The 14,822-nt window shown below is 56.6% G+C and overlaps 1 protein-coding gene across 1 annotated transcript in view; it reads left to right on the forward strand.

Moving 5' to 3' along the window:
- AP2A2 (adaptor-related protein complex 2, alpha 2 subunit) overlaps positions 1-14,822 on the forward strand; it is a 92,615-nt gene that overhangs the window by 61,262 nt on the left and 16,531 nt on the right. Inside the window, exons 6-14 of the mRNA XM_011993856.1 lie at positions 650-751; positions 4,392-4,500; positions 5,176-5,326; positions 6,702-6,870; positions 8,299-8,436; positions 12,180-12,362; positions 12,968-13,065; positions 13,404-13,635; positions 13,722-13,895. Of these exons, the coding sequence (XP_011849246.1) occupies positions 650-751; positions 4,392-4,500; positions 5,176-5,326; positions 6,702-6,870; positions 8,299-8,436; positions 12,180-12,362; positions 12,968-13,065; positions 13,404-13,635; positions 13,722-13,895 (1,356 nt within the window). The remainder of the gene's footprint in view (positions 1-649; positions 752-4,391; positions 4,501-5,175; positions 5,327-6,701; positions 6,871-8,298; positions 8,437-12,179; positions 12,363-12,967; positions 13,066-13,403; positions 13,636-13,721; positions 13,896-14,822) is intronic.

The raw sequence follows: 14,822 nt of genomic DNA on the forward strand, positions 1-14,822 counted from the left end.
CTGCCCGGTGCTGTGTCCTGGAGCGGTAACGGGCTGCCCGGTGCTTGGGGAGGACCACTTGTGCCCTGGGACCCGAATCCGTTCTCACTGAGGCCAGGGGGAGCGGGGAGGGAAGACGTGCTGGGCCTGGTGGCCTCATCCTGCCTGTGGTGGTTCAGTGACTGCCAGGGCCACTTTCCAAAAAGGAGGATGGAAAAGGACTTCTCCAGTTGCTCATTTCTGGGTTGTAAAGATTCAAATCAGTCTAAGGGTGGTGTCTCCCTCTGCAATGAACATGAGTGATTAAACCAGAGGCAGCAAGTGCAGATGACGATGGAGGCCAGGCCAGGAGAGGACAGCAGGCCAGGTGGCGTGTGCAGCCCACATGCTTGACCTGCATGGTGGATATGGCCCTCTGGCCCTTTGACGCTGGCAGGGATCTGGGCTAAGCATGACGGAACTTCCCAGTCTTTAAGGAGAAGCTGGAAGGAGAAAACCTACGTGTGCCATCTTGGAGAACATTGTAGGTTTCTCGGGGTAGGCCTGAGGCCAGAGTAGCTGTGGGCTGCCAGCGTGCTGCTGGTTGGTTTGAGGTTTTGTTTGGAAGATGAGTTAACACAAGTGCAGCTTCAGTTGTTCTGACTGACTGTTGTGTGCGTGTTTCTTTCAGGGCGTGGTAACTGCAGCCACAAGTCTGATCACCACTTTAGCGCAGAAGAACCCGGAAGAGTTTAAAACCTCCGTGTCTCTGGCGGTCTCCAGGCTAAGCAGGGTGAGTCTGTCTGTGGGGAGCAGAAGTCAGGGTGGCTTTTGTCTTGGTTATTTAGTTATTAGCTTACTTGTAGAATGCAAGGTATTTGGTCAGTTGATAAATTCAGAGGTGAAAACCAACTTGGCTTCTCTGTCAACCTTCTTGTTAATTGAGAACTGTCCCGTCTGTAGAGAAACACAGCTCCCTGTTCCCATTGCGTGAGCAAGCACCCAATACCACGTGGGTGGAGGAGGGGCACCCAGGGGTCCCGTGGCCCCCACTGGGGAAGCGTGGCTGGCGCTTCGTGGACCTACCGCCCGGTGTGCACGCTAAAGCCTGCTGTTCAGCTTCCTGTTTTGAGTTTTATGCAGATGGACCTGCAGCACACGTTCTTCTGTTTTGTGTGCAGCTGTGATACATTCACATTTGATGCTTCATGGAATCGGCTGTGTGAATTGACCCCTGCAGTTTACCCGCTGTCCTGTTGAACACTTAGCTCCTTGTCCTCTGAGGCTGCTGTGCATCCTCCAGCATGAGCAGTCTGGGATGTCCCTCGGTTTCCATGTACGTGAGGTGCTGCGCGTGTCTGCTGAGATGTGGCATGGCTCAGCTGGGGGCTGCAGCTCCTGAACCTGAGGAGGAGGGTGTTGCCAGACCAACTTCCCCTGTGGTGCACCCGGCTCTCGCAGCAGCAGCAGGAGGCGCAGGCTGGCATGTGTGGTGTTAGTCCCTTGGGTTTTAGTCATCTGGGTGTATAGTGGGATCTCTGTGATTTTTTTTTTTTTTTTTTTTTTGAGATGGAGTCTCACTTTGATGCCCAGGCTGGAGTGCAGTAGTGCAGTCTCGGCTCACTGCCACCTCCGTCCCCTTGATTCAAGGGATTCTCCTGCCTCAGCCTCTGGAGTAGCTGGGACCACAGTCACCCGCCACCACGCCTGGCTCATTTTTGTATTTTTAGTAGAGATGAGGTTTCACCATATTGGCCAGGCTGGTCTCAAACTCCTGACTTCAAGCAATCTACCTGCCTTGGCCTCCCAAACTGCTGGGATTACAGACATGAGCCACTGCACCTGGCCTCTTTGTGATTTAAATCTACATCTTCCTGATTATCAATGAGGTTGAGCAACTTTGCCTCTTGATTGGCTATTTGGCTGTCTTGTTTTGTGAAGTGCCTAAGTCTTTTACCCATTTTTACCCTGGATTGTCTGTTTTTTGTGTTGAATATTTCGCCGTTAAGCATGATGTCTGCTTTAGAATTCTGTTGTTGTTGATCCTCTTCATCACATTAAAGAAGTTCCTTTATCTAGTTTGCCAAACAATTTTTATCATTAACTGGTAAAACCACTTGAACTTGGAGTTTTCTTTGTGGGAAACTTTTTTTTTTTTTGGAGATAGGGTCTCGCTTTTGGTGCCCATGCTGGAGTGCAGTGGTACGATCTCGGCTCACTGCAACCTCCACCTCCCAAGTTCAAGCAATTCTCCTGCCTCAGTCTCCCAAGTAGCTGGGATTACAGGTACGCACCACCATGCCTGGCTAATTTTTTAGCAGAGACGGAGTTTTTCTATGTTGGTCAGGCTGGTTTCGAACTCCCGACCTCAGGCGATCTGCACACCTTGGCCTCCCAAAGTGCTGGGATTACAGGTGTGAGCCACTGCACCTGGCCGGGAAACTTCCTTTTTTTGAGACAGAGTCTAACTTTGTCCCCGAGGCTGGAGTGCAGTGGTGCAATATCCGCTCACTGCAAGCTCCACCTCCTGGGTTCACGCCATTCTCCTGCCTAAGCCTGTAGCTGGGACTACAGGCACCCGCCACCACGCCTGGCTAATTGTTTTGTATTTTTAGTAGAGACAAGGTTTCACCGTGTTCGCCAGGATGGTCTCGATCTCCTGACCTAGTGATCTGCCCGCCTTGGCCTCCCAGAGTGCTGGGATTACAGGCGTGAGCCACCGCCCTGGCCCTGGCTGGGAAACTTTCTAATTATGAATTTAATTTATTTTATAAGTTGTGCAACTGTGCATGTGTTCTTTTTCTTTTCTTTTTCTTTTTTGTTTTTGTTTTTTGAGTCAGAGTCTCACTCTGTTGCCCAGGCTGGAGTGCAGTGGCACGATCTTGGATTGCCGCAACCTCCACCCGGGTTCAAGCGGTTCTCCTACCTCAGCCTCCTGAGTAGCTGGGATTATAGGCCCTCGCCACCATGTCCAGTTGATTTTTGTATATTTTTGGTGGAGATAGGGTTTCACCACAGTGTCCAGGCTGGTCACGAACTCCTGACCTCAAGTGATCCTGCCTGCCTTGGCCTCCCAAAGTGCTGGGGTCACAGGCAGGAGCCGCCACGTCTGGCCTCCTTTCCTCTACTTTCTTTGGGTTAATTTGCTAGTCTCTTTTTATTATTTATTTATTTATTTATTTATTTTTGAGACAGGGTCTTGCTTTGTCGCCCAGGCTGGAGTGCAGTGGCACGATCTCGGCTCACTGCAAGCTCCGCCTCCTAGGTTCGCACCATTCTGCCTCAGCCTCCCGAGTAGCTGGGACTACAGTTACCCGCCACCACGCCTGGCTAGTTTTTTGTATTTTTTAGTGGAGACAGGGTTTCACCGTGTTAGCCAGGATGGTCTCGATCTCCTGACCTCGTGATCTGCCCACCTCGGCCTCCCAAAGTGCTGGGATTATAGGTGTGAGCCACCGCGCCCAGCCTAGTCTCTTCTTAAACCCTTGAGATGAATTTTTGTTGCTTTTCTCTTTATATTTGTTTCAAATATGTACAGTTAAGGCTATATATTTCTCTCTCAGCCTGCCCTTAGCTACGTACATGTTTGAGAGACAGCTCGTGTTGGCCGTGTCTCTGTCTCGGAAGTGCTGTGATTCTTGCCTTTCCTGCTTTGTGTTTGTGCTTTTCAGCCCTGTTTTTGACAGACAGCCTAGAACTTGCCTCCCTGTAGCAGGAGTCTGTGACCCAAGTCTGGGCTGGCATCTTGCAGCTTAGGGCAGGAGTCAGGGTGAACTTTTCTAAATGGGTTCACTTATGGCCTAAAAGTGTCGCACATGTGAGCTTTGTAGGAAGGGAGGAACTACACTGACCTCCCAGAAACAGGAGACACTGGGCTGTATGTCAGTGGAAATGTGAGGTGGTCGTGATTGTCACTTGTTCGGGAGGTTGACAGAGGATCTGCCAAGCCAAAGGCCGCGTTGGACAAAGAGATGGGATGTGAGTGAGGCGGGCAGCCTCCCTGCCTCAGCGAGCTCACCATCTGGGTTGGCCTGTGGTCGGGGGGATCTGTGGGGTTGTGGGGTAGGGTCAGAATGCCGGCTTCTGGGGGTGGGGGTGTGCTTCTTCCTTCTGAGGAGCCTAAAGCTCTCTCTTTCGTTTCATTCATGTTCTGGTCCACAAAGGAAAGACTGTAGTTTCAAATCCAGGTGCTATGGTGTCTTGTACCAAGTGAGGGTTGCCACTCAGCTGCGGCAGCGTGTTGCCAAGTGACAGCACAGCCCTCTCACAGCGAACCTGGGGGTACCAAACAGTGTCAGACGCTCCTGGCACGTGAAACAAAACCATTTTTCCAGCTCAGGCATGACCCGAGGAGTGAGTATGGCTTTTCTTTGGGTCCCTGCAGCGGGGACTCGTGCCCAGCAGCGTGTCTGATTGCCTTTGCTGTCTTACAGATCGTGACGTCCGCATCAACAGATCTTCAGGATTACACTTACTATTTTGTCCCGGCTCCCTGGCTGTCTGTCAAACTGCTGAGGCTGCTGCAGTGCTACCCACCCCCAGGTAACGCGCAGGCCACGGCTCCTGAAGCTGCACTAGCGCCGGTCTGATTCCCTGTCTCAGATTTAAGTGGTTTGTTTATTATTTTAAGAAGTGTGTTACTAGCCCTGCCTCTTGATTCATCGACCTTTCTGCCAGTGCTGCCATATGCGCTGGCTTTTGTGGAGCAATTATTGCAGAGCCTACAGTTTTGTTAGGGTTTGGGTCTATTGTGCTTTTATAGTACCAGATCTGTGCAGGTTTTCTTTGAGACGGAGTCTCCCTTTGTTGCCCAGGTTGGAGTGCAATGACGCGATCTCAGCTCTCCGCAACCTCTGCCTCCTGGGTTCAAGCGATTCTCCCGCCTCATCCTCCTGAGTAGCTGGGATTACAGGCACCTGCCATCATACCCAGCTCACTTTTGCATTTTCATAAAGACGGGATTTCACCATGTTGGCCAGTCTGGTCTTGAACTCCTGACCTCAGGTGACTGGCCTGCCTCGGCCTCCCAAAGTGCTGGGATTACAGAAGTGAGTCATTGTGCCCAGCCTTTCTCAGTTTTGTAAATGCTCCCAGCTGGGTACACAGATGTGAATGAACTATATTAAAAATGCTCTCATGATGTATGGGTACAGCCGGGAGGGGCAGGGCGGGCTGTGGGCCACTGGAGCCTGGTGAGCACCATTCTGTCTTGCCCAGAAGACCCTGCAGTGCGAGGCCGCCTGACTGAGTGCCTGGAGACCATCCTGAACAAAGCCCAAGAACCACCCAAGTCAAAGAAAGTCCAGCACTCCAATGCGAAGAATGCCGTGCTCTTCGAGGCGATCAGCTTAATCATTCACCATGACAGGTGTGTCGGCTGCCTGTGGAGAGGACTTCATCTTGCGCACGCACACATGTTCCTTCTCGTTGGCATGAGACTGGGCTGATCATGTCTAGTTAGTTTGTCCACTCCACGGGCCTTCCCTTCGTCCTGCCTGTCTGCTCCCTGCTGGACCCTTTTCTTTCTGTGCAGCTCGGCTCATCCTCCTCTGAGCTCACCATGAATTGCTTTGCTGACTGTGGTCTCATCCCCCAAAAGGGCCTTTTCCTCCTTCTCCTGAGCATCCCCACTCCTGACTGGCTTCTCGTGTCATGGAATGGAGAGGAGACGGGGATGGGGTGGGGGGCGTGTGCACATGTCCTGTGACTTTGCTGGGCATAGAGCCATACTTGGTGGGTCCAGGGTCCCAGGGCAGTGCTGGAAACGGCTGTGCCCATCCACACAACACAAGGCACGGGGTGGGTGGCTGGCCGCTCCACACAGCCTGGAGGGTCTGCCTCCTCTGCTCCCGCCACACAGCCCGGAGCGTCTGCCTCCTCTGCCCCGACCACACGGCCCGGAGCGTCTGCCTCCTCTGCCCCCACCACACGGCCCGGAGGGTCTGCCTCCTGTGCCCCCACCACACGGCCCGGAGCGTCTGCCTCCTCTGCTCCCACCACACGGCCCGGAGCGTCTGCCTCCTCTGCTCCCACGCCTTTTCTGCTCAGCAGTTGTGGTGCACTGCATGTGGGCTGGCGTGGGTCTTGCGTGTGGTGCCGTGCTTTAGGGTCCTGTGAGAATGAGATTGCAGCTCCCACCAGGCTCCCGATAATGAGGAAACAGGCCAGGCTGTGGGCAGACGCTCTCTACAGCTAGTGAACACCACCCATTTGCTACTACAGCATTTTTACAAGTGATGAAAACTCAGTCTGAGAGAGCTGGGAGCTATTAAAAGTGAAATTTCCCATTTTAGAGAAAGCTCTGTTGTTATGTGAGGAGAAGCCACGTTCTGAAGAGACAGTAGAGTGAGTGGGGCAGCAGCCACGCTCCCAGCCTTCTCAGCCTTCTCCCTGCCCTGGGCTGGTGCCTTTGGCTGAGACCCCATTGCCGGTCACAGCTTGACCGGCCTCCTGCGAGCCTCATGCAGATTGAGGCTCAGGAGGTGCTGGGAAGCTCCAGTGGATGCATGGGCTGCTGACTGTCACTGGGGGGATGCACAGAATGGACGCAAAACGGAAGTCAGGGGTAGGGGTCAGGTGCATCCGGGGAGGCTCCCGAGTTCCCACTTGAGCAGTGCGGTGGCGGTGAGTGTAGTGTGACTTTGCTGTCTGCCATCTGGACCTGTCGGGGAACGCAGGCTCTGTCCAGTTTGTGTCACACTTGCTGAGGAAACCGCCCCCCCATTTCCCCTCCCTCCACGCAGTGAGCCGAACCTGCTCGTCCGAGCCTGCAACCAGCTGGGCCAGTTCCTGCAGCACCGTGAGACCAACCTGCGCTACCTGGCCCTGGAGAGCATGTGCACGCTGGCCAGCTCCGAGTTCTCCCACGAGGCTGTCAAGACACACATCGAGACTGTCATCAACGCCCTGAAGGCGAGTGCCCTGTCCTCGGGGTCTGCTCACTCCCTGAGCAGGTGCTGTGGGCTTTCCTGTGAAGGCTGGGGGGACGCAGTGCTTCCTGACTCCCCGCAGAGATGGAGGTGGTGGCTGGTGCTACTGGCCTCTGCCTGTCACCTACTCTTGGGAGGTCACACCACAGTTGAGGGCCATGCTGCCTGGCGATGGCCAGGACGGCCCTGCTCTGCTGGTTAGGCTGAGCACACGAGTCCCTGGCAGCCCTTTCCCTGCTGGGGGCAGATCCCCGTGTGCCATCCTGCATGTGCATAATGCCAACAAGTAGAAATAGTTCTTCTTGGTAGATGAAATTTTTTCCCCTCATCTCTGAGAAAATCCTCCTGTTGCAAAGGAAACTCACTTTATTTGGGGATTAAAATATCAGAGTTGGAAGACCCAGTTGAGGTTGGCCATTGCCAGCCTTCGTGAGTCTCCAGAGCGACCCTGAGGGTTCGTTCCACGTAGGACGTGTCTGCCACGTCCTTAGTCACCGGTGTGCATGTGTTAGGAGGTGGGAGGTGGGGAGCTGCACATCTCCCGTCTGGCTCAGCCTCAGGCTGTGGCAGGGCCGCTCCCAGCCCTCCGCACGTCTGTGTGCAGCTCACGAGTGTTCTGGGTGGCGTGCGAGGGGCTCGTGGTGGGCGTTTGGTATTCTGGATTCTTCTTGGTCCTGGTTCGGTGTGTGTTTTAGTCAATCCCTATTGTCAGAAAGGCTGGACACTCATTTGCATATGGCCAGTGCTAGGGCTGGCAGTGCCCACTCTGCTGCCGTTTGCTGGGAGCAGAGCTATGCAGACCTCGGGCTTTCTCATGCTGCAGAGCCTCTTGGGGGCTCATCAGCACGGGCTCCGGGGTGGGGCGTGAGAACCTGCCTTGGGGCAGCTCCACGGCAGTGTCGGAGGCAGCGGGGTCTTCAGCTGCATGGAAGAGAGGCCTTAATAACCTGCACCAGGCAGTGCGCTTGGTCCTAGCGAAGCTGGCCTGTGCGGAGGGAGGCGCGGGCGAGGAGGCGGAACTCTATTCCGGGCCGTCCACACCAGGCAGTGCGCTTGGTCCTAGCGAAGCTGGCCTGTGCGGAGGGAGGCGCGGGCCAGCGGAGGGAACCCAGGCAGTGCGCTGGAACCTAGCGAAGCTGGCCGGTGCGGAGGGAGGCGCGGGCGAGCGGAGGGCACCCAGGCAGTGCGCTGGGACCTAGCGAAACCGGCCTGTGCGGTGGGACGGCCGGGTGAGTAGGCGGAACTCTTTTCCGGGCCATCCAGACACATGCGGCCCGAGTGCAGGTCGGATCCTTGGACCTGGATGTGTGTGTGAGGGAAGCTCAGGGTGGGCGTTGAGATGCGGTGCCGGGCCTATCCCCAAGCCTGGGCCTTGCTCCTGCGGCCTCTTACTCTGTGCCTTGTTCCCCAGACCGAGCGGGACGTGAGCGTGCGGCAGCGGGCCGTGGACCTCCTCTATGCCATGTGCGACCGCAGCAATGCCCCACAGATCGTGGCCGAGATGCTGAGCTATCTGGAGACGGCCGACTACTCCATCCGAGAAGAGATTGTGAGTTCTGGTGGCCTCTGAGTCCTCTCCTGCCACAAGCACGAATCTCAGGGGCGGATTTTCCTTCGTGCTCTGTGATTCTGTCCCGCAGGGCTTGATTGAGAACCCATGAGATGTTGGATACAAGGCTCCTCTGCCTCTGCATTTCAATCCACATTTTCAAGCTGGGTGTGGTGGCGCCTGTGGTCCCAGCTACTCCTGAGGCGGAGGCGGGAGGATCACCTGAGGCCAGGAGGTTGAGGCTGCCGTGAGTCGAGATCATGTCACTGCACTCCAGCCTGGGCAACGCAGCGAAGCCCTGTCTTTAAAAAAAAAAAAAAATCATTTTTGGTAGAGTCATTTGGTCTTGAAAATAACTGTTGACTGGGTGCGGTGGCTCACGCCTGTAATCACAGCACTTTGGGAGCCTGAGGCGGGCGGATCACCTGGTTGGGAGTTCAAGACCAGCCTGACAAACATGGAGAAACCCTGACCCCATCGCTCCTGAAAATACAAAATTAGCTGGGCATGGTGGCGCTTGCCTGTAATGCCAGCTACTCCGGAGGCTGAGGCAGGGGAATCGCTTGAACCTGGGAGGCAAAGGCGGAGGTTGTGGTGAGCCGAGATCCTGCCACGGCACTCCAGCCTGAGCAACAAGAGTGAAACTCCATCTCAAAAAAAAAGAAAATAACTAAAACACCTGCACCGCGTGGCATCTGTGGCCTGCCTGTCCTTTCGGTGGTGGCACTGCAGCCCCAGGTCTGAGTGAGGCTGTAGCCATCTACACTGGGGCTGCACAAATTCAGACTCCTGTGGGCAAAATTCTTTTAATTGTTTAATTATGTTGCATTTTGAGCCCTTGAATTAATCCTTTGTGGCTTGGCTTTTTTTTGTGTCTCTCTCTTGATCTCTGGGAAGCACGGGATCTAGGCCATAGCTTAATTTCCCATGTTGTTTTTATCCACAAAGTAGGCGTGCATACTTGCCAAATTGCTGAAGCTCATCAAACCTGTATGTGTGAAAGACTGAGCATCAGCAGGGCGCAGTGGCTCACGCCTGTAATCCCAGCACTTTGGGAAGCTGAGGCAGGTGGATCACGGGGTCAGGAGATCGAGACCATCCTGGCTAACACGGTGAAACCCCATCTCTACGAAAAATACAAAAAATTAGCTGGGCGTGGTGGTGGTCACCTGTAGTCCCAGCTTCTGGGGAGGCTGAGGCAGGAGAATGGTGTGAACTCGGGAGGGGCGGATCTTGCAGTGAGCCGAGATCGTGCCATTGCACAGAACGAGACTCTATCTCAAAAAAAAAAAAGAAAGGATGAAAGACTGAGCATGACCCAAAACTTGAGGGAAGGAACCCTTGTGGAGGCCACATGGTCAGCAGAGGAGAGGGCCTGAGGCCTCCACCATGCTTACAGGCCTCTCAGGCTCACTGTCTGTGGATGGTGGGGTTTAAGGGGCAGGCCTGGGTGTCCTCATGTGGGGTTGGCCACTGTCACCGGCCAGGACCACAGCCTCTTGTTGAGGCTGAGACAGTGCCTCCATTGTATAGAAAACGCTTTGTTATTTGTCTTTTTGGGCAAAGTACAGCTCGAGGCCTCCTTGGGCGCTTTGCCGAGAGCCATGGTCGGAGCTGGCAGCAGGTGACAGGTCGCTTTGGGCGGGTGTGCGTGGCTATGCCAGGTGAGAGACGCAGGTTTTCAGTGGTTATGCCCAGGTGAGAGACTCAGGTTTTCAGGGGTCTTTAGTGAACGGAGGGGCCCAGGTGCTGGGACTTCAATGCTGAGGGGTGAAATTATCACAGACTGAGCTTCAGTGAGGCACTGCAGACCTGCAGAGGGTGGGGACCAGGAGGTGACTCTCACGCTGGACTGTCCACCCTTCAGGACAGGGCAGTGGGCCTGGGAAGTTGAGGGGCCCAGGGACAGGGGTGGGCTGACTCCCGGCAGGAGGCCCCAAGGGCAGGCACCACGGGGAGCGTTTGGTGTAGGGCAGGGCTGTCTGTAGAGTGGCCAGGCAGGTGCTTGTTGGCTGCAGCCAGTGGACCCTCTCTGGCCTGGCTGGGGCAGCGTGGCCTGGTCTCAACACTTGTGGTGGGGTGGGGCTGGCTCTGGGGACGGCCGTCACAGGAGCCTCGTTCCTGGTCATTCTGGGTGGTTTGAACAGAGACAGAAGCAGTGTGCTTCTGAGTACAGTTGTGCAGATTTTGAGGTCCTGGGCATTCTTCAGCCCGGTGTCTGCTCTCGCCCCTCTACGTGATGAGCGGCTCTACGTGATGAGCGGCAATCCTCAGCTGGCTCCTGCTGCGAGGAGTAAGACAGGTGCTGTGTCTCAGGCCGCATAGTGCTCCCCCAACTCCGTCCTTTCAGCCGGGCATGGTGTTCCCCCCACCCCATCCTTTAAGCCGGGCATGGTGCTTCCCCCACCCCATCTTTTAAGCCAGGCATGGTGCTTCCCCCACCCCATCCTTTCAGCTGAGCATGGTGCCCCCCCACCCCGTCCTTTCAGCTGGGCATGGTGCTCCCCCCACCCTGTCCTTTCAGCCGAGCATGGCAGAGCATGTTCTCTGGCTGTGCTAGGTGCTAAGTGTCCAAACTGGACGTGGCCCACTCCCTGCCTACTCAGCACCTTCCCGTCCACAGAGGGGGACGGATTGAGAGCAGGACTGTGGGTGCTGCACTGTGGGTGGGATGGCCAGAGGAAGTAAGTGCCCATGTTCTGGGGGCCTCAGGAGGCATTACACTCCTGGGGGGCCATGTGGACTGCAGAAGGCGGTAGTGACCTGGTCTGGAGAGGATGATGGTGCAGAGGCCCCTGGGAGGGCAGAGCAGCCGTTTGTGGAGGGGTGGGAGGTGACTTAGCACAAGGTGGGGAGAAGGGCATGTGAGGCAGAGGTGGGGACCCTACCAGTGAGGCCTGAGGGCCCCTGGTGCACAGTCCCGGGCTGAGGGTAGGGCTCAGAGGCAGTAGTACGTTTTGGAATGATGCCTTGGAAGTGTCATGGAGTCAGGTTGGGATTTGGGAATCCAGGCTCCAGGCAGCGACTCTCGGGGGGGGCCCAGTCACCAGTGCCTGAGAGGCCAGCAGCAGGGTGTGGAGAGGGGCAGTGGTGTGGGGAGGGGTGGCAGGGTATTGGGGGTGCCCTCGGGAGGCGCGTGGTCTTGATGCCTGCTGGCGTTGGTGTTGGCAGCTGGTGCTGTTGGAGGGGGGCTTGGTTCCAGGTGAGGTGACTTTGGGGAGATGAGTTTGGTGTTGGACAGCCTGGCAGAGCTCCATGTGAGTGGCTGCCACGTGGGTGTGGGCTGGGCAGGTGCCTCCAGAGGGCACCCGTGAGAGTGAGCCAGAGAGGGGAAGAAGGGGAACCTCCAGGTGAGGCTCGCAGGAAAGATTGGCCAGAGCTGGAGGAAACCACCAGAGAAGTGGCCGCCAGGAGCCCAGGGTGGCATGATCAGAGGAGCGCTGCCACCAGGTGTCGGGGCTTTAGGAGACAAGGGCCCAGGTGGCAGGTGGCCTGGCTGTGGCTGTGGCGTTCTGTACGCTGGTCTCCGCCTCTTCCTGGCTTTCCTTGTTTAAGTCAGGGAATCTTAAACTTTCAGGGTCATGGCCTTTTTTGAGAATCTAGTTCAAGCTTTCTGCATGTCCCAAACTTTTGTAGACACATTTAGGTGCTTCTGAAACCCTCACTTTGACTTTGGATGACAGTTTGGTTTTGGGATTGCCACGGCCTGCAGGTGCCGGCCCTCAGCAGCCCCTCCCCTGCAGGTGCTGAAGGTCGCCATCCTGGCAGAGAAGTACGCGGTGGACTACACCTGGTACGTGGATACCATCTTGAACTTGATCCGAATTGCTGGTGATTACGTGAGTGAAGAGGTGTGGTACCGAGTCATTCAGATCGTCATCAACCGGGACGACGTGCAGGGCTACGCAGCCAAGACTGTGTTCGAGGTATGGCCCGCAGGACGGCAAGAAGGATGGGGTGGAGGGCAGTCGCGGAAGGTGAGCAGTGAGTGGTTCCAGCCTGGCTGGGTGGAGGTGCCGAGGGCTGTCACTGACCCCTCCTGCCCCTCAGCTCTTCCCTGAGGCTCTAGTTCCTCCGCTGTTGGCGCCCCACGAGAGTCCCAGTTTCTTCTCACCCTAACTCTCAAACTTTTGGCTCTCTGGGGGCCATCTGAGAAAGCCGGCCCCTGTGTGTGTGAGAGCATGCTGGGGCCTGCCGTGGCGGGGCCTGCCCTGTCCATCGGAGAGGATTAGGCCACCGGGAAAGGGGTGTGCCATGAGGACGCTGGCAGAACCTCCCTGGCCGGAGCCTGTTCTGGACGCTGCAGCTCCCTCCAGGGCAGGTCAGCGTGTGACAGCCTCGCTCGGGTTCCTTGCTGCTGACACAGGTGCTGAGGGTGCTGAGGAAGGCAGGGATGGGCACTTGGACTGGGGTCTCCAGGAAGCTGAGGGGCTGGTGCTGGTGTAGGGTGCACCGTGCCAGGACGTGCCTGCCTCACCTTAGCTCTGGACACTTGGCTGCCACCCCGGCTCATTGTGTTTGTGCTTCACAGGCTCTTCAGGCTCCCGCGTGCCACGAGAACCTGGTCAAAGTGGGCGGCTACATCCTGGGGGAGTTTGGAAACCTGATAGCCGGAGACCCGAGATCCAGGTGAGAGGCCCTGTGCGAGTCGGGGCCAAGAGGCGAGGTGCCAGCCGGCTTTGTTGGGAGGCCTCACAGAGCCTCGTCTGCTCCCAGTCGGCGTCTTTTTGTTTTCCTTCAGTTGATAAAAAAAGCAGGGATTCTAGGAGAAAATAGAGACATGGGGTTTATGGCTGACTTTGTGAAAGGGGTGCCTTGCAGTGGGATCTGGAGCTGGAAGAGGGTCCTGACCAGCAGCCTCTGGTGCAGGCAAGGGGGTCTTGCTGCTGTCCCTCCCCTGCGGGGACGTGCTGGAGCCTGCGAGGGGACGATGGCGTTCCCGTGTTGTGCTCTCCCCACCCCTCTAGCCCGCTGATCCAGTTCAACCTGCTGCACTCCAAGTTCCACCTATGCAGCGTCCCCACCCGCGCGCTGCTCCTGTCCACCTACATCAAGTTCGTGAACCTCTTTCCTGAGGTGAAGCCGACCATCCAGGACGTGCTGCGCAGCGACAGCCAGCTGAGGAATGCAGACGTGGAGCTGCAGCAACGCGCCGTGGAGTACCTGCGGCTCAGCACTGTGGCCAGCACCGACATCCTGGTAGGAGGCCCCCATCCTTCGGGCTGGCTTGACTGAGGGTCGGAGGTCAGGGACTCTGACCAAGCCCACCCTGTGTTCTTTCCAAGGCGACCGTGCTGGAGGAGATGCCCCCGTTCCCGGAGCGGGAGTCCTCCATCTTGGCAAAGCTCAAGAAGAAGAAGGGCCCCAGCACAGTGACAGACCTGGAGGACACCAAGCGGGAGAGGAGTGTGGATGTGAATGGGGGCCCCGAGCCTGCCCCGGCCAGCACCAGTGCCATGGTGGGTTCCTCACCTGCTGTGTACCCAGACCTGTGAGGGCCTCACCCCCAAGACTTGGGACCAGCAGAGCATTTGCCTGTCAGGGAGGAGCATGTACTGAGAACCCAGGTGCCGACTGTGGCTCTGGACACCCTGCTGGCCTGTCCCGGGGGCCACTGTCCCTGCTGAACTCCCTGCTGGCCTGTCCTGGGGGCCACTGTCCCTGCTGGACTCCCCACTGGCCTTTCCCAGGGGCCACTGTCCTTACTGGACACCCCGCTGGCCTGTCCCAGGGACCACTGTCCTTGCTGGGCGAGGTGCTTCCTTCAGACCATTGTCTTGTCCAGCTCAGCTCCCACATCTGCTGTGGTGACTTGTTTTAGGGGAAGTGGCCGTCCCCTCTCCTGTAGGACTGCCTCACCCAGGCAACTGTCCACACATGCTTTGTTGATTTAGAGAGGACCTCTCATGCCCTGCTCTTCGAGGTTTTCTCTAGTGAGTTGGGTTAGGTCTGGTTTTCCTTGTATGTGTGATGTGATGAGAATAGTCCCATGGCTGAGAGTGTCCTGTGGTATTTGTCGGGAGAGAAGTGTTGTTGGGATAGTTGTGCTTCTGCTTGGCTCTGCTTGCCGGCTGTCCCCTCTCTGCACTGTCAGGGAGGGCTCCTGTCGGGGTCACACGGGCTTTCTGTTTGTCCAATTAGAGGAGCTCTGGAGAGAGAATCTTCTGTCCAGGATGCAGGTCCAGTGGTGGCAACCAGTGTTGCTACCTGGTATCAGCAGGGCTTTGTGGGGTGAGCACCTGTGGTGGTGCCTGCCCTGGCAGTTTGCTGGTTGGGAGGGTGCTCGTGTCGGAGTCCTGGCACTCCTTGGCAGGGACCTGCTTATGTGCCCTGCTGACCATGTGTCCTGCCTCTCTGGCTGACAGTGCAGGGCCTGCCATGGGGCC

Source organism: Mandrillus leucophaeus, unplaced genomic scaffold (assembly GCF_000951045.1).
Source record: "Mandrillus leucophaeus isolate KB7577 unplaced genomic scaffold, Mleu.le_1.0 Scaffold435, whole genome shotgun sequence".
NCBI lineage: Eukaryota > Metazoa > Chordata > Mammalia > Primates > Cercopithecidae > Mandrillus > Mandrillus leucophaeus.